The sequence below is a fragment of the Anomaloglossus baeobatrachus genome (assembly GCF_048569485.1).
Source record: "Anomaloglossus baeobatrachus isolate aAnoBae1 chromosome 5 unlocalized genomic scaffold, aAnoBae1.hap1 SUPER_5_unloc_27, whole genome shotgun sequence".
NCBI classification, from domain to species: domain Eukaryota; kingdom Metazoa; phylum Chordata; class Amphibia; order Anura; family Aromobatidae; genus Anomaloglossus; species Anomaloglossus baeobatrachus.
In genome coordinates, this window is record NW_027441803.1 from 1317518 (window position 1) to 1335896 (window position 18379).

Sequence of the window (18379 nt, forward strand, 5' to 3'; positions counted from 1 at the left end):
TGTGCGGCCACCGGAGTGATGATTTTTGCCGCATCCAGCTCTCCTAGGTCCTAGCTGCCTGCACACCCTGTTCAGCTCTCCTCCTGGGTCCTAGCTGCCTGCACACCCTGTTCAGCTCTCCTCCTGGGTCCTAGCTGCCTGCACACCCTGTTCAGCTCTCCTCCTGGGTCCTAGCTGCCTGCACACCCTGTTCAGCTCTCCTCCTGGGTCCTAGCTGCCTGCACACCCTGTTCAGCTCTCCTCCTGGGTCCTAGCTGCCTGCACGCCCTGTTCAGCTCTCCTCCTGGGTCCTAGCTGCCTGCACACCCTGTTCAGCTCTCTCCCTAGGTCCTAGCTGCCTGCACACCCTGTTCAGCTCTCTTCCTGGGTCCTAGCTGCCAGCATACCCTGTTCAGCTCTCCTCCTGGGTCCTAGCTGCCTGCACACCCTGTTCAGCTCTCCTCCTGTGTCCTAGCTGCCTGCACACCCTGTTCAGCTCTCCTCCTGGGTCCTAGCTGCCTGCACACCCTGTTCAGCTCTCCTCCTGGGTCCTAGCTGCCTGCACACCCTGTTCAGCTCTCCTCCTGGGTCCTTGCTGCCTGCACACCCTGTTCAGCTCTCCTCCTGGGTCCTAGCTGCCTGCACACCCTGTTCAGCTCTCCTCCTAGGTCCTAGCTGCCTGCACACCCTGTTCAGCTCTCCTCCTGGGTCCTAGCTGCCTGCACACCCTGTTCAGCTCTCCTCCTGGGTCCTAGCTGCCTGCACGCCCTGTTCAGCTCTCCTCCTGGGTCCTAGCTGCCTGTACACCCTGTGCAGCTCTCTTCCTGGGTCCTAGCTGCCTGCACACCCTGTTCAGCTCTCCTACTGGGTCCTAGCTGCCTGCACACCCTGTTCAGCCCTCCTCCTGGGTCCTAGCTGCCTGCACACTCTGTTCAGCTCTCCTCCTGGGTCCTAGCTGCCTGCACACCATATTCAGCTCTCCTCCTGGGTCCTAGCTGCCTGCACACCCTGTTCAGCCCTCCTCCGGGGTCCTAGCTGCCTGCACACCCTGTTCAGCTCTCCTCCTGGGTCCTAGCTGCCTGCACACCCTGTTCAGCTCTTCTCCTGGGTCCTAGCTGCCTGCACACCCTGTTCAGCTCTCCTCCTGGGTCCTAGCTGCCTGCACACCCTGTTCAGCCCTCCTCCTGGGTCCTAGCTGCCTGCACACAGTGTTCAGCTCTCTTCCTGGGTCCTAGCTGCCAGCACACCCTGTTCAGCCCTCCTCCTGGGTCCTAACTGCCTGCACACCCTGTTCAGCTCTCCTCCTTGGTCCTAGCTGCCTGCACACCCTGTTCAGCTCTCCTCTTGGGTCCTAGCTGCCTGCACACCCTATTCAGCTCTCCTCCTGGGTCCTAGCTGCCTGCACACCATGTTCAGCTCTCCTCCTGGGTCCTAGCTGCCTGCACACCCTGTTCAGCTCTCCTCCTGGGTCCTAGCTGCCTGCACACCCTGTTCAGCTCTCCTCTTGGGTCCTAGCTGCCTGCACACCCTGTTCAGCTCTCCTCCTGGGTCTTAGCTGCCTGCACACCCTGTTCAGCTCTCCTCCTGGGTGCTAGCTGCCTGCACACCCTGTTCAGCTCTCCTCCTGGGTCCTAGCTGCCTGCACACCCTGTTCAGCCTTCCTCCTGGGTCCTAGCTGCCTGCACACCCTGTTCAGCCCTCCACCTGGGTCCTAGCTGCCTGCACACCCTGTTCAGCTCTCCTCCTGGGTCCTAGCCGCCTGCACACCCTGTTCAGCTCTCCTCCTGGGTCCTAGCCGCCTGCACACCCTGTTCAGCTCTCCTCCTGGGTCCTAGCTGCCTGCACACCCTGTTCAGCTCTCCTCCTGGGTCCTAGCTGCCTGCACACCCTGTTCAGCTCTCCTCCTGGGTCCTAGCTGCCTGCACACCCTGTTCAGCCCTCCTTCTGGGTCCTAGCTGCCTGCACACCGTGTTCAGCTCTCCTCCTGGGTCCTAGCTGCCTGCACACCCTGTTCAGCTCTCCTCCTGGGTCCTAGCTGCCTGCACACCCTGATCAGCTCTCCTCCTGGGTCCTAGCTGCCTGCACACAGTGTTCAGCTCTCCTCCTGGGTCCTAGCTGCCTGCACACCGTTTTCAGCTCTCCTCCTGGGTCCTAGCTGCCTGGGTCATTCCGTGTCAAGTGGACCAGTTTTAAAAATCGTCCCCACTCGACGTTCTCCGATTTTGCTGAAAATTTATAAGGATGTACATGTATGTTTGAAAAGAGGTTCTGTAAATTTTTAGGGCCAGATCTCAAATATATTGGGCACTGTTGACCTTTCACTGGAGGCCCCCCCCAAGCCTGCGGCTTCAGCTAAGAGGATTTTGCAAACTTTGACACATAGCCATTAGAGTTCTATACTGGCTATGATGCTGAAATTTGGCATACTAGCTCAAATTTTGCTGCTAAACGCGATAAAATTATTACCGGCTATGACAAAACAATATTTCGGCCGCAATTTTGTGTCAAAGTAGCTTGCAAAACGCCTCGCATAAAATTTATGCCAAACTTTGCCCATATATAACTCAAGACCAAAAACCAATAGGAACTGGTGCTTTACCCTGTACAACAAACATCTTCATGACTTTGCATTGCTGCAATATCACGGTCAAAGCATATGTATTTGTGGAAATATTCAAACCCACATATGATGAAAAACTTAAAAAAAACGAATTTTACCTATTTTTAGGTCAAATTTCCCAAAAAGGGTACCCCTAAAATATATTAATTCTGTTATCATTTGAAAGAGCACATTTTACTCTACAAGGATCATTGGGGTTTTTTTTGGAGTCTCTCCATTTAAGAAAAGAAAAATGCCACTGAACATGGTGTTATTTATTAATACGCAATGAATGCTAACTGCACTATTCAAACCCTTGCGTTGGTCCATGGTGGTTATACCACAACCAATTCACTAAGAATTGGTATTATAATCCTATTAAGAATTGTAATAATGCTGTCTTTCGAGAATTGGCAGCCCCATCGCCTAGGAGCCATGGCCGATAGCCGTGCAAGGCAAGTCGCGGGTGGTCTCTTTATCGCAGGTTCCAAAGCCTGAGGGTGGGTGTCTTTGCCTAGGATCCCAAGCCTAATATTGGGTATCTTTTGTTGGTTCCCAAGCCATAATGTTCAGTCTAAGTAAGTGGTCTGGAATTGTTGCTGAATTTGCAACATAATCGGTTCAGAGAAGCTGTATTGTCGGCCCATTGCTGCTGCAGCTGGTGCTGGAATTATTGCAATGATCGACTGCTCGGGAATCCAGCATGTATCATTTCTCACAGGTCAGTGACAGAAGCTAGCTGGTCCATGAGGATGCAGAAAATGTATTAATGCATCATGGTCGTCGACTGAAATTTCAGAAATATTTCCAATCCTCCAGTTCCTATCGTAAATGCAGGCAATGTATTGCCCTGGCTGGAGGTTTGCAATTGGCACAAAAGGCATTTCTGATCTGACAGATCCATCTACATGGGCAATGAAAGATGAAGGGTCATTTCACACCCTTGAAATGCGAATCTTTTTGTCATCAATTTCATTCTCCATCACTAAAAAATAAATAATATATGCATTAAAATGTAACAATAGTCAATAGGTTTATAGGTTTTTGATTATAATAGACATTGCTAGCAACAATACAACTCTAACATGTGATAAGAATCTGAAAATCCAACACAAAATCAATGCATTACGTGCATACATAACACCATGTTCAGTGGCATTTTTCTTTTCTTAACCCCTTAACGACCTTGGACGTACTGAGTACGTCATGGTGACATGGTGCTAAAGGACCCATGACGTACTCAGTACGTCCTGGCGAAATCGCGGTCCCGGAGCCCCGGGGAGTGAAATTTATTTACTTAAACGGTGGATTCGGGAAGGAGGGGACCTCTGCCTGACGTCAGGAGGGGTGGTGCCTCCTCCCCGAACCTACAGAGGCTGTGATTGGCTGACGAACGCCGCTCAGCCAATTACAGCCACTGTAATGTTCCAGCCATTGAAAATGGCTGGAACATTGAAATCCAGCCCTGATCAGTGCTGCTGTAGCACTGGCCATTGGCTGGAGCTGGGTGATCGATGCTTCACCCGCCCCCAGCTCTGATTGGAGAGACCGGTCTTGTGACCGCTCTCTCCAATCAATGTGGATCTGCGGCCTGTGACCGTCCCTGGAAGCCGAGGAGAGCGGTAAGTTGTTGTCCCCGCCGCCCGCCCCTGTCCCCGATCGCCCCGCCGCCCGCCCCTGTCCCCGATCGCCCCGCCGCTGCTCCCGCTTCACCGCCGCTGTCTCCGATCGCCCCGCCGCTGCTCCCGCTTCACCGCCGCTGTCTCCGATCGCCCCGCCGCTGCTCCCGCTTCACCGCCGTCCCCGCCGCCATGCTCCCGCTGCACCGCCGTCTCCGCCGCCGCTCCCGATCCACCGCCATCCCCGCCGCCATGCTCCCGCTCCACCGCCGTCCCCGCCGCCATGCTCCCGCTGCACCGCTGTCTCCGCCGCCGCTCCCGATCCACCGCCATCCCCGCCGCCATGCTCCCGCTCCACCGCCATCCCCGCCGCCATGCTCCCGCTCCACCGCCGTCCCCGCCGCCATGCTCCCGCTGCACCGCTGTCTCCGCCCCCGCTCCCGATCCACCGCCGTCCCCGCCGCCATGCTCCCGCTGCACCGCTGTCTCCGCCGCCGCTCCCGATCCACCGCCATCCCCGCCGCCATGCTCCCGCTCCACTGCCGTCCCCGCCGCCATGCTCCCGCTGCACCGTTGTCTCCGCCGCCGCTCCCGATGCACCGCCGTCCCCGCCGCCATGCTCCCGCTGCACCGCTGTCTCCGCCGCCGCTCCCGATCCACCGCCATCCCCGCCGCCATGCTCCCGCTCCACCGCCGTCCCCGCCGCCATGCTCCCGCTGCACCGCCGTCTCCGCCGCCGCTCCCGATCCACCGCCGTCCCCGCCGCCATGCTCCCGATCCACCGCCGTCCCCGCCGCCGCTCCCGATCCACCGCCGTCCCCGCCGCCGCTCCCGATCCACCGCCGTCCCCGCCGCCATGCTCGCCACTGTCCCCGCCGCCGTCGCACCCACCTTTTTCAGCCGCTGCTGCCCCCGATCGGCGGCGGCCGCCGCCTCCTTCATCGGCTGCCCCTTCTCCATCGCCACACCATCTATCCCTCCATGTGCTGCAAGCCACCCTCCCCCCACGTGGGGGGAGGGTGGCTGGCTTGCAGCACATGTGGGGGGAGGGTGGCTGGCTTGCAGCACATGTGGGGGGAGGGTGGCTGGCTTGCAGCACATGTGCTGCAAGCCAGCCACCCTCCCCCTACATGTGCTGCAAGCCCCCCTCCCTCCCCCTACATGTGCTGCAAGCCCCCCTCCCTCCCCCTACATGTGCTGCAAGCCCCCCTCCCTCCCCCTACATGTGCTGCAAGCCCCCCTCCCTCCCCCTACATGTGCTGCAAGCCCCCCTCCCTCCCCCTACATGTGCTGCAAGCCCCCCTCCCTCCCCCTACATGTGCTGCAAGCCTCCCTCCCTCCCCCTACATGTGCTGCAAGCCCCCCTCCCTCCCCCTACATGTGCTGCAAGCCCCCCTCCCTCCCCCTACATGTGCTGCAAGCCCCCCTCCCTCCCCCTACATGTGCTGCAAGCCCCCCTCCCTCCCTCCCTCTACATGTGCTGCAAGCCCCCCTCCCTCCCCCTACATGTGCTGCAAGCCTCCCTCCCTCCCCCTACATGTGCTGCAAGCCTCCCTCCCTCCCCCTACATGTGCTGCAAGCCTCCCTCCCTCCCCCTACATGTGCTGCAAGCCCCCCTCCCTCCCCCTACATGTGCTGCAAGCCCCCCTCCCTCCCCCTACATGTGCTGCAAGCCCCCCTCCCTTCCCCTACATGTGCCATCTCTCTCCCATCAGACTCTGCCCCCCTCCCCGATCTGCTGCCTGCTCTCTCCCATTTTCCATCTACTGCCCCCTCTCACCCTCCTCGATCTGTTGCCTCCTTCATCTGCTGCCTCTTCTGTCTGCTGTGATCCTGCTGCCTAGATCCATCCTGTAAGGTAGGTATCCCCATCTCACCCCCCCCCCATCCTCTGCCGCTCCTCCATCCGCTGCGCCATTTCCCATCATCCATCCGCTGCGCCCTTTCCCATCCTCTGCCGCTCCTCCATCCGCTGCGCCCTTTCCCATCCTCTGCCGCTCCTCCATCCGCTGCGCCCTTTCCCATCTTCCATCCGCTGCGCCCTTTCTCATCTGCCGCCCCGCCCTCTCGCATCGCATTATCCAGCGCAGTTGCTCGCTTCCAGACTGCAGTGGATGATGCGATGCGAGACTCGTGCATTGCTCTCACGTTTGGCACTGGTCTTGGCAGGCGCTCATTTTTTTTTTTTTTTTCTACTGATGTCTGTATTTTTTATTTCGCCAAACTAATTTTTTTTGTATGGGGGGGGGGTCTAGTTTCCAAAATGGGATCACATGTGGGGGAGCTCCATTGTTTAGGCACCTCAGGGGGTCTCCAAATGAAACATGGCGTCTGCTAATAATTCCAATCAATTTTACTGTGAAATGGCGCTCCTTCTCTTCTGAGCCCCGCCGTACGCCCAAACAATTGATTTCCACCACATATGAGGTATCGTCGTACTCAGGAGAAATTGCACAATACATTTTATGGTGCATTTTTTCCTGATACCCTTGTGGAAAAAAAGCTACCTGTTTGAATAAACAATTTTGTGGTAAAAAAAATAAAATATTTTCACGGCTCAACATTACAAACGTTTGTGAAGCCTCCAGGGGTTCAAAGTGCTCCCTAAACAGCTAGATAAATTCCATGAGGGGTCTAGTTTCCAAAATGGGGTCAATTGTGGGGGAGCTCCATTGTTTAGGCACTTCAGGGGGTCTCCAAACGCAACATAGCGTCCGCTAATAATTCCAACCAATTTTGCTGTGAAATGGCGCTCCTTGCCTTCCGAGTCCTGCCGTGCGCCCAAACATTTGATTTCCACCACATATGGGGTATCTGCGTACTCAGGAAAAAATGCAGAATACATTTTATGGTGCATTTTTTCCTGATACCCTTGTGATAAAAAAAGCTACCTGGTTGAAGCAACAGTTTTGTGGTAAAAAAATTTTTTTTTCTTTTCACGGCTCAACGTTATAAACTTCTGTGAAGCCCCCAGGGGTTCAAAGTGCACATAAAACATCTAGAAAAAATATTTGAGGGCTCTAGTTTCCAAAATGGGGTCACTTATGGGGGAGCTCCATTGTTTAGGCACCTCGGGGAGTCTTCAAACCCGACATGGCGTCTGCTAATGAGTGCAGCTAATTTTGCACTCAAAAATTCAAATGGCGCTCCTTGCCTTCCGAGTCCTGCTGTGCGCCAAAACATTTGATTTCCACCACATATGGGGTATCTGCGTACTCAGGAGAAAATGCACGATACATTTTATGATGCATTTTTCCTGATACCCTTGTGATAAAAAAAAGCTACCTGGTTGAAGCAACAGTTTTGTGGTAAAAAAAAATTTTTTTCTTTTCACGGCTCAACGTTATAAATTTCTGTGAAGCCACCAGGGGTTCAAAGTGCACATCAAACATCTAGAAAAAATATTTGAGGGCTCTAGTTTCCAAAATGGGGTCACTTATGGGGGAGCTCCATTGTTTAGGCACCTCGGGGAGTCTTCAAACCCGACATGGCGTCTGCTAATGAGTGCAGCTAATTTTGCACTCAAAAATTCAAATGGCGCTCCTTGCCTTCCGAGTCCTGCTGTGTGCCCAAACATTTGATTTCCACCACATATGGGGTATCTGCGTACTCAGGAGAAAATGCACGATACATTTTATGATGCATTTTTCCTGATACCCTTGTGAAAATACTAATTTTTATGGCTAAAGTAACATTTTTGTGTTAAAAAAGTAAAATTTTCATTTTTTCGTCTACATTGCTTTGGTTGCTGTGAAGCTCCTAAAGGGTTAATAAACTTCTTGGATGTGGTTTTGAGCAGAGTGAGGGGTGCAGATTTTAGAATTGGGTCACTTTTGGGTATTTTCTGTCGCCTAGGTTTCTCAAATCACTCCAAATGTGATGTGGTACCTAAAAAATTTTTTTTTGTAAATTTTGTTGGAAAAATGAGAAATTGGTGATGAACTTTGAACCCTTCTAACTTCCTAACGGAATTTTTTTTTTTTTCAAAAATTGCGCTGGTGTAAAGTAGACATGTGGGAAATGTTATTTAGTAACTTTTTTGTGTGACATATCTCTCAGATTTATGGGCAGAAAATTTCAAATTTTGAAAATTGCAAAATTTTCAAAATTTTCGCCAAATTTCCGAAATTTTCACAAATAAACGCAAAACATATCTGCCTAAATTTACCACTGACATGAAGTACAATATGTCACGAAAAAACAATCTCAGAATCGCCAGGATCCGTTGAAGTGTTCCAGAGTTATAACCTGTCAAAGTGACACTGGTCAAAATTGCAAAAAATGGCCGGGTCTTTAAGGTGAAAACAGGCTGGGGGCTGAAGGGGTTAAATGGAGAGACTCCAAAAAAAACCCCAATGATCCTTGTAAAGAAAAATGTGCTCTTTCAAATGATAACAGAATTAATATATTTTAGGGGTACCCTTTTTGGGAAATTTGACCTAAAAATAGGTAAAATTTGGTTTTTTTAAGTTTTTCATCATATGTGGGTGTGAATATTTCCACAAATACATATGCATTGACCGTGATATTGCAGCAATGCACAGTCATGAAGATGTTTGTTGTACAGGGTAAAGCACCAGTTCCTATTCGTTTTTGGTCTTGAGTTATATATGGACAAAGTTTGGCATAAATTTTATGCGAGGTGTTTTGCAAGCTACTTTGATACAAAATTGCGGCCGAAATATTGTTTTGTCATAGCCGGTAATAATTTTATCGTGTTTAGCAGCAGCTAGTATGCCAAATTTCAGCCTCATAGCCAGTATAGAACTCTAATGGCTATGTGCCAAAGTTTGCAAAATCCTCTTAGCTGAAGCCGCAGGCTTGGGGGGGGCCTCCAGTGAAAGGTCAACAGTGCCCAATATATTTGAGATCTGGCCCTAAAAATTTACAGAACCTCTTTTCAAACATACATGTACATCCTTATAAATTTTCAGCAAAATCGGAGAACGTCGAGTGGGGACCACTGGTCCACTTGACACGGAATGACCCAAATGTCAGTTGTACCATGTTTGAAATTGTTAATAAAACGAAGTTAAAAAAAAAAAGTGGGCACCGAAGAGCGTTTTTGAAAGGGTTAAATGACTTTGGGTCACTGATCTCACACCATCATTATATAGTGATGTCTCGCATCAAATTCAGGTCACTCCAGCCCGGCCCAAATGGGTTCTTGGGAACAGAACTGGCACCAAAGAGGGCAAATAGCCAATTTTCACAGATTTACATGAGTAACTGGTGTTCTGTAAAGTTCTCTTCCGGCTGATGTAAATGGGTTTGTGTCACTAATTAGTAATCACAAAGGGAAAGCCGCCATTGTTCTCTGATTTCAGTCTATTCACAAATTATTATGGTTTTACCTATATAGATCAGTGGCCCAAGGCCTTTTAACCCTTTCCATAAAGCCCTTCGGTGCCACTTAGATGGCCATGTTTGTGCCAGTTTTATCATTTTTGTTGCCGCTCCTCAGTATATTCACATCCGGGCTCCGCACTGCAGGGGATTATATTGTTGCCATTTTTTATTTTTGTTGTTAAACCTTGTATTGAATAGATCTATATGGGAATGCCTTGGATAATTGAGTTGGAGGCTATATTCCCCTTGGGATTAATATATGCAGTGACATCAGCCATTTTTATTAAATGTATTTGGGTGTGTTTTGTTTTTTTCTCGTTCCTCCATTCAATAAATTGGTATATAGGAAGGCTTTTTGCTAGTCTAAGGGTGGCTTTACACGCTACGACATTGCTAAAGCGATCTCGTTAGGGTCACGGAATTTGTGACGCACATCCGGCCGCTTTAGCTATGTCGTTGCGTGTGACACCTATTAGAGATTTTGAATCGTTGCAAAAACGTTCAAAATCGCTCATCGGTGACATGCCCCCCTCTTCCCAAATATCATTGCTGCTGCACTAACGATGTTGTTCCTCGTTCCTGCGGCAGCACACATCACTATGTGTGACACCGCAGGAACGAGGAACCTCTCCTTACCTGCATCCTGCCAGCAATGAGGAAGGAAGGAGGTGGGCGGGATGTTCGTCCCGCTCATCTCCGCCCCTCCGCTTTGATTGGGCGGCCGCTTAGTGACGTCGCTGTGACGCTGCACGAACCGCCCCCTTAAAAAGGAGGCTGTTTGCCGGTCATAGCGACGTCGCTAGGCAGGTATGTGCGTATGACGCTGCCATAGCGATAATGTTCGCTACGGCAGCGATCACCACATATCGGCCGTACAATGGGGGCGGGTGCTATCACGCTCGACATTGCTAGCATCGGCTAGCGATATTGCAGCGTGTAAAGCCCACTTATGTAGAGGGAGGGTCGACAGTCTATGTTGGTGTCATGACTTTTAATTTAAATTACAATGTTCACAATTAACTTTGTCAAGTAACAGGTGTATATGGTTTTATCTAATGGAATAGGTATATAAGGATGTTTTATGTATTGTTCACATGCCTATGATTAAGAACTTTGTTCGAAACGCTTCAGGTGTTTAGGGTCTGCGTCCCCACATGAATTTTTTAATCTTGACATGCAAATAAAATATTGAAGATTTTAATGAAGAGACGCCTGGTGCTAGGATTTTCCTTTTTTAAAAAAAAAAAACACAAAAAAAACTCCTGCCGAATAAGAAACCAACTTCAGCATCATTATAAAAGCAAACAAATAATAAAGACGACGACAGGAACAGGGAAATTAAGGTGAGAAAATACCGGAAAAAGACACAAAATTTACTGGAATGTCCGAACAAGAAAAAAACCAATGAAATAGAGACATCCCTGTACCAGAAGCCAATTGACTGTCCAACATGCCTGAAATAGGACAGTTTCCATGCAAAACACATAAACTCTATAGTGTACAGCCAGGCCATCAGGTACAATCGGATATGTTCCAACACTACAGATAGAGACAATCACCTTGAGGGCCTCAGAAAGACCTTTTTGAATCAAGGCTACCCCCCAAGAACAATTGAAAACCAGATTACAAGAGCCACCAGAATATCAAGAAACCATCTCCTACATTATAACACTAAAGAAGAAAACAACCGGGTCCCTCTTGTGATCACCTACAATCCAAATCTGGAGGTGTTAAGAGGAGCTGCACGAAAACTACAACCATTACTGCAAAAAGATGCCCGATTAAAATCTATTTTTCCAGACCCCCACTTCTGTGTTTTAGACAGCCCCCGAATCAAAGGAACATCATTGTCAGAAGCTCCTTGTCCTCTCCAACAACAGGAACATTTCCCTGCAACCAGAAAAAATGTAAGACCTGTCCATTTATATTGACAACGGACAAGATAAAGATTCCCAGATCACATCAGGACTATGTGGCGCCCCAGGACCTGGTCGCCACAACAGCATTGCCCTCCCAAAAGGGTTAATGCTGAGCCTGGAGGTAATTGGGAGATCTATTGGCCAGTAAGTTAACACTCAACACAGTTCTCCCTCCGGCCAGCAGGGGGAGCTCTGAACCTGGAACTTCAGGGAGCATTCCTTAAGTCTGGCTGGAAGGAGGAAGTGTTAGTTAGTCTGGAGACAGGAGTGAAAGAGTGCAGACGCAGAGTAGTGCTGCCTTGTAAACTGGGGCCTAGAGCTGGGATAGCTTGGCCCAGTGAAGCAAGGGGAGCAGAGAGGCACAGCAGAGACTCGGACATCGGAGTCTGTAGTTGCCAGGGCATAAAATCCATCCCTGGTAGCTGAATCCGGAGGGCAGGAGAGCTGTAAGCCCCTGTCCCAGAAGCAATCTGAAGGTACAACTGCATCCCAAGGGCCTGGTGTGGGCTCCAGCAGAGAAGCACCAGAGAGGGCCTGCGCAGTCTACCACACAGAAAAGGGGACGAACAACAAGTCCCAGCAGCAAGAGGGCAATTGCGAACCCAAAGTGCAGTGTCCTAAAACAGCAGAGAAAGATTAAGGAGTAGGCCTCATACTCAACTGGCCAAAGATCACCCCAGGCACTTCCAGGCCGGCCGGATCATCTATACCATCTGTGACGGTCTCCCTGGACTAAGTTTCTGCCGAGTAAAAGAGGAGAAGGTAAAGAGACTACTGTTTGTGCCTGTTTCTTTCATTGCTTGTCGGCCCTGCACCGTGTTAGTCACGCAGCACCATAGACTTCCACAAGCACCAACTGTGCCCCGGGCATTGCTCCACCTGTGGGGAGCAGTACCAACATTGCTGCCATAACATCACCCCGGAGGCCTTACACAGCAGCGGCGGCTTAATAGCCGCATACCACAGGTGGCGTCACGAACACAAACATTAAAGTCATCAGCCACATATTCAACTGACACCCACCAGGGCCACGGAGCCGGGCCCAGCCACCACTGACTACCACCGGACTAGTCCGGCCCGGCACCGGGTGTCCCACAGCCCTGGGGTGGGCGAGTCAACTTTTGGCGTCACGAACAGGATTTCGTGCCCGGTCACACCGGGTACTGTGCGCCTGAAGAACTGTGTAAAAGACTGTGTACTGGTTGTAAATTGCCGCCGCCATTAGCCGCGCCGAGCGCAGGAAGAAGGGGGGCGTGCCTGACAAAGAGCGCGAAGGGAGCGCGCCATCAGAGCAGAGCGCTGTTAACCCCGCGCGACCCGGAAGAAGATTTGAAAAGTGAACGGAGCCTGGTAAGGTTCACTAAGGGGGAGGAAGATGTCCGACTCCGAGGGAGAGCAGGTGGCTGCCATCGCCCAGGGCGCCGCAGCACCGGCCGAAGTAGTCCCAGTCGCCGTCGCTCCAGCCCCCACTATAGCGCCGGTAATGCCGATCACCATGCCGTACATACCAGGAGCAGAATGGCTGCCGCAGTACTCCGGGGAGTCCCATACCTTGAGTGACTTCAGAGAAAGCCTGCACAGCTTGTTCCGGGTGTATCCTCTGACTGAGAGCCAGAAGGTGGGCATATTAATGGGACAGCTAGCCGGCGCAGCCCAGCGTGAAGCGAAGTCCTGGCCTGATACAGATAAAGGGACAGCAGCCCAGATACTGGCCAAACTAAAGAGCACTTTTGACACCCGCACCGCAGCAGAGATAAAGATGAGATTCTTTGGGTGCAAGCAACGGGCCACAGACAGCATAAGGGACTATGCCTTAAACTTGCAGGAGGCCCTGAAAGCAGTTAAACAGGTGGACCCAGAGAGTGTACGTGAAGAAGACAAACTCCTAACTGAGCAGTTCATAGAAGGGCTCCTGTCAGACGCCCACAGGACACAGCTGCGTATCATGGTCCTGCAGAACCCTGCTCTGGACTTTGCAAAGTTTAAGGACCAGGCCATCAGGGTACTGAGAGAATCTACACCGAATGACCCAGTACCCCTCCGGCCTCTTGCTATCACGTACCCCGGGGTGGTGCCTGCAACACGAGCCACTGCAGGGGCTGAGGCGCAGTCCCTGGATAAGGATCCCACTGCAGAGCTCAGACAGCAGTTCCAGGAGCTGACCAAGACTGTAGCTGCCCTTGCCAAGACCGTGCAGTCTCTACAAATGACCCCCTCGCCTGCAAAAATCGAGTTGGCCTCCAGCCCAGAAGACGTCCCATGGATGTGACAGAGGAGGATTCCGCCGACCCGAGGCAGAGACACAGACCGGTATGATTCAACAGGACAACCGATCTGCCGCCACTGCAACCAGGCGGGCCACATTGCACGACGCTGTCCTTTAAACGGGCTGAGCCTGGGGCCAGGAGCCAACCCCCAGGTGTAAGGAAGCCCGGCTCAAACCCCAGCCGCAGCAAGTATGTGGGAGGACGCCCGGTCCTTCCCATTGTGCTGGATGGGATCCCTTTGAATGCCCTCCTGGATACGGGGTCCCAGGTAACAACCATCCCCCACAAACTGTACAAAAGATATTGGGCTGATTCAGACATTGACCATGGCCCAGATGATGATTTAACAATTGTGGCCAGTAATGGTCAGCCCTTGCCTCAAATTGGGTACAAAGAAGTAACCATTAAAGTGGGGCGGGTGGAATTGCCATGTCAGGGGATGATAATTGTAGATATTGATCGCAAAGAATCTGACCCACTGCTAACCCTTGGTACAAATGTGATAGAAAATTGTATTGCCGAAGTGATAATTTTGTTGCAACAGGCGTCTGAAACTGCCAGCTCCGGGCAGCAGCGTGTCCTACAGAGGGAGATCAGAGCCCTGATGAGGAGGCAGCAAGTAGAGCTAGCCGGAGGAGAAATTGGCAGTGTGAGGGTAAGTGACCCCCTCCCCATTGTAATACCCCCAAGAAGTGAAATGTTGATATGGTGTCGGGCAGCAATAGGCCTCAAGGGTCAGGATTACCATGCCTTGGTAGAACCAGTGTATTCAGACAGTAGGCCTGGAGTCCTGATAGCCAGAGGGGTAGCGGACGTCCGCAAGGGGAGAGTGCCCGTCCGTGTCCTGAATTGTGGGGAGGAGGAGGCCAAATTGCCCCGGTACGCCACTGGAACCCTTGATCCCGTCCGACCAGGCGGAAGACAATGGCTCCAAGGGGCAGCCGGAAGACTGGTGCCAAAAATTACATGTAGGCACCGACTCCACCCCCTCGCACCAAAAGCATGGGGTTTACCGGGTGGTACAGGAGTACGAGCGGGTCTTCAGCAAACACCCCCTAGATTTTGGGCAGGTGAAAGGGGTTAAACATCAAATCCCCACGGGTGATCATCATCCCATTAAAGAGAGATACCGCCCTGTACCCCCCGCACAGTATCAGTGTGCCAAGGAAATGTTACGGGAAATGAAGGAGGCTGGGGTTATCAGAGATAGTTGTAGCCCCTGGGCAGCTCCACTAGTGCTCGTAAAGAAAAAAGATGGTACAATGAGAATGTGTGTAGATTACAGGCAAATTAACCGCATTACACATAAAGATGCTTATCCACTGCCCAGAATAGAGGAGTCACTAACAGCCTTAAAGTCAGCTAACTATTTCTCCACCTTGGATCTCACCAGTGGGTATTGGCAGGTTCCCGTGGCAGAGGCGGACAAAGAGAAGACTGCATTCACGACACCAATGGGTCTCTGTGAGTTCAACTGTATGCCATTCGGGCTCTGCAACGCCCCAGGGACATTCCAAAGGTTGATGGAGTGCTGCTTGGGCCATCACAACTTTGAAACCGTGCTGTTGTACCTGGATGACGTAATAGTCTACTCCAAGACTTATGAGGACCACCTGAAGCACTTAGCAGAAGTGTTTGAATCCTTGTCGAAATATGGCCTGAAGATCAAGCCGTCCAAATGTCACCTCTTGAAGCCAAAGGTACAGTACCTGGGTCATGTGGTCAGCGCAGAAGGTGTGGCACCTGATCCGGAGAAAGTCACTGTAATCAAGGACTGGCCAAGACCCACCACAGTGAAGGAGGTGCGGCAGTTCCTTGGACTGGTGGGCTACTACCGAAGGTTCATTGATGGTTTCACCAAGATAGCAGCGCCCCTTCAAGATCTCCTGGTGGGCCAGCCAAAGCAGGCTAAGAAGCAGAGCCCTCCATTTGAATGGAGCAGCCAACTGGAAACATCCTTTGTCCGGCTGAAAGGGGCTCTCACGGGAGAAGAAATTCTGGCCTACCCTGACTACAGCCAACCGTTTGTACTGTATACAGACGCCAGCAACGTGGGACTGGGAGCAGTTCTGTCCCAGGTACAGGGAGGCAGAGAGAGGGTGATAGCGTACGCCAGTAGGAAGCTTCGGCCCACAGAAAGGAATCCAGAAAACTACAGTTCCTTCAAGCTGGAGTTCCTCGCTATTGTTTGGGCAGTGACTGAACGCTTCAAGCACTATCTGGCATCGGCCAAGTTCACCATCTTCACGGACAACAATCCGTTGACACACCTGGCAACAGCCAAGTTAGGTGCGATGGAACAGCGATGGATGGCCCGGCTGTCTAACTTTGACTTTACCATCAAGTATCGGGCTGGCAAGAAGAATAACAATGCTGATGCGCTGTCCAGAATGCCTCACTTGCCCGAGTCTGGAGAAGACATGGATGAACTCGAAGAGATAGAGTTACCGGCTTTCCATCACCAAGGTGTGTCCCAGTGTGAGCATGCTGTAGGAGTGAAGCGCTCAAGCCAGCACGGGGTCTCGGTCAACCCCTTACTCCACCATAATTGGGAAGAAACACAGAACGGTGACCCGGCCGTGCGATTGGTCAAAGAGAAGCTAGCGCAAGCTGAGACCCATCTTGGCCCAGACGCTCCAGAGGAAGCCCAGCAGCTGTGGAAGGAGAGGGGACGACTGTTCACCTACCAAGGCAAGCTCTGCAAGAGATATGTCAACTATCGAACAAATGAACTTGTCTGGCAGATAGTGGTTCCGCAGAGAGATGCTCCAATGGTCCTAGCAGCGTATCATGATAACGCAGGACACTTCGGGTGGAAGAAGTTGGAAGCCCTACTCCGTGATCGGTTCTATTGGGTGCACATGAGAAAGATGATCGAGAAGTGGTGCCGAGACTGTGGCCCGTGTAACCTGAGGCGGAAAGACGATGCCAGCCAAAGGTCTCCCCTACAGCCAATTGTCACAAAGCAGCCCCTGGAGTTGGTGGCCCTGGACCACGTGAAGTTAACACCAAGCCGGTCAGGCTATGTGTACGCCCTCACCATTGTGGACCATTACTCTCGTTTCCTGGTAGTAGTGCCTGTGAAGGACCAGACAGCCAGGACAGCAGCTAGAGCGTTCCAGGCATCCTTTTGTCGACCTCACGGCTATCCGGAAAGGGTACTGACTGATCAGGGTCCTGCATTCGAGGCTGAAGTGTTCCAAGAGTTCTGTAACATGTACGGTTGTAAGAAAATCCGAACCACACCGTACCACCCCCAAACCAATGGACTGTGCGAGAAAATGAACCATGTGGTTATTGATATGCTGAAGACCCTACCGCTGGAGGAAAGGAACCAATGGCCAGAAAAGTTGCCAGATCTGGTAGACCTGTACAACCACATCCCAGTGAATTCGACCAACTGCAGCCCCGCTTACCTGATGCGAGCCAGACCAGGCAAGTTGCCTGTAGACTTTGAGATGGGGACTGTGTCGCCTGAGGCGGTTCAAGAAATAGAGGATTGGGATACAGAACGGCAGCAGCGGTACCGTAAGGTCCAGGAGTGCGTGGAGAGGAGCCTGTCTCAAGCAAGAACGAGACAAGAACAGCATTACAATCAAACAGCCCCAGCAACTCCCTTAGCACCTGGAGAACAAGTCCTCAAGAAGAAGCGGAAGACGCATAAATTGGATGATCAGTGGGAAAACGAGCCCTACACCATTATCCCCTCCAACTTTGACAATAGTAAGGTATGCCTCATAAGCAAAGATGAAGGCAAGACCTATCAAGCAATTTCCCGAGACCGCCTGAAAGCGTGCCCTGAACGGTGCAGAATCCAAAGAGAAATGGAAGGAGTACAAGGAAGTCCCCAAAGTCAAGAGAAAGGAGGGGAGATGATTCAAACCATCCTTGGAAAGTTCCCCAAAACTTGGACCCGAATAAACAATGCCATAGTGGTACCAGTTTTGACGTTTCCGCAGTTGGTCGAGCCAGAAACAGAAAAGGTTCCGGATCCACCTAAAGAATCGTCCGCTCCAGCACGAGATGACACGCCAGCAGTGGAACAGGAGGATCAACCCCCTGTCAGTGGTGAACCTGTCATACCCTTGGCGACTCCTAGATCACAAAGGCAACCATCACGCTTACCTATGGGGGTTAGGCCCACCTGTAGTGCTGAGATAGAAGACGCACCACGTAGTCAGGGGCAAACACCAGAGCTACGTAGGTCCCAGCGCAGCACTCGGGGACAACCCCCTCTAAGGTATAGGGAGTCAACTGTATAAGGGAAAGAGTACTTATTAGGATGTAAATAGTTCTGCAAAGTGTCTGTCATGTTGTGTACAAAATGTTTTCTTTTTCTTTGATTGCGAAAATGGACAATTGGGCCACTGGACTATGGGTGGCCAACACCTAAATTGTTCATAGTTAGCACCAGTGTGCTCAACACCCCTGAAGAAAAACCCGTCCGGCGTGCATAGAGTGGGGTCATCAATGCTCTGACGCACGCCCAGAGCCTACGTTGGGGGTTTGAACGCGGCGGGTCCCCCATGGAGCAGTGTAATGGACACCCGGCAGGGAGCCACACTGGACTCTTATAGTAATGTTTAAGGTTGTAACGTTAAAGTAATTGCGCCTCCCATAATGGGATGAAATGTTCTAACATGTCAT

General features: G+C 51.6%; 1 protein-coding gene across 1 annotated transcript in view; it reads right to left on the reverse strand.

Annotated features, from left to right (window-relative positions):
- The window catches only part of LOC142259112 (uncharacterized), a 249944-nt gene that overhangs the window by 136128 nt on the left and 95437 nt on the right, over positions 1-18379 (reverse strand). Inside the window, exon 9 of the mRNA XM_075331624.1 lies at positions 1185-1210. Coding sequence (XP_075187739.1) covers positions 1185-1210 — 26 coding nt within the window. The remainder of the gene's footprint in view (positions 1-1184; positions 1211-18379) is intronic.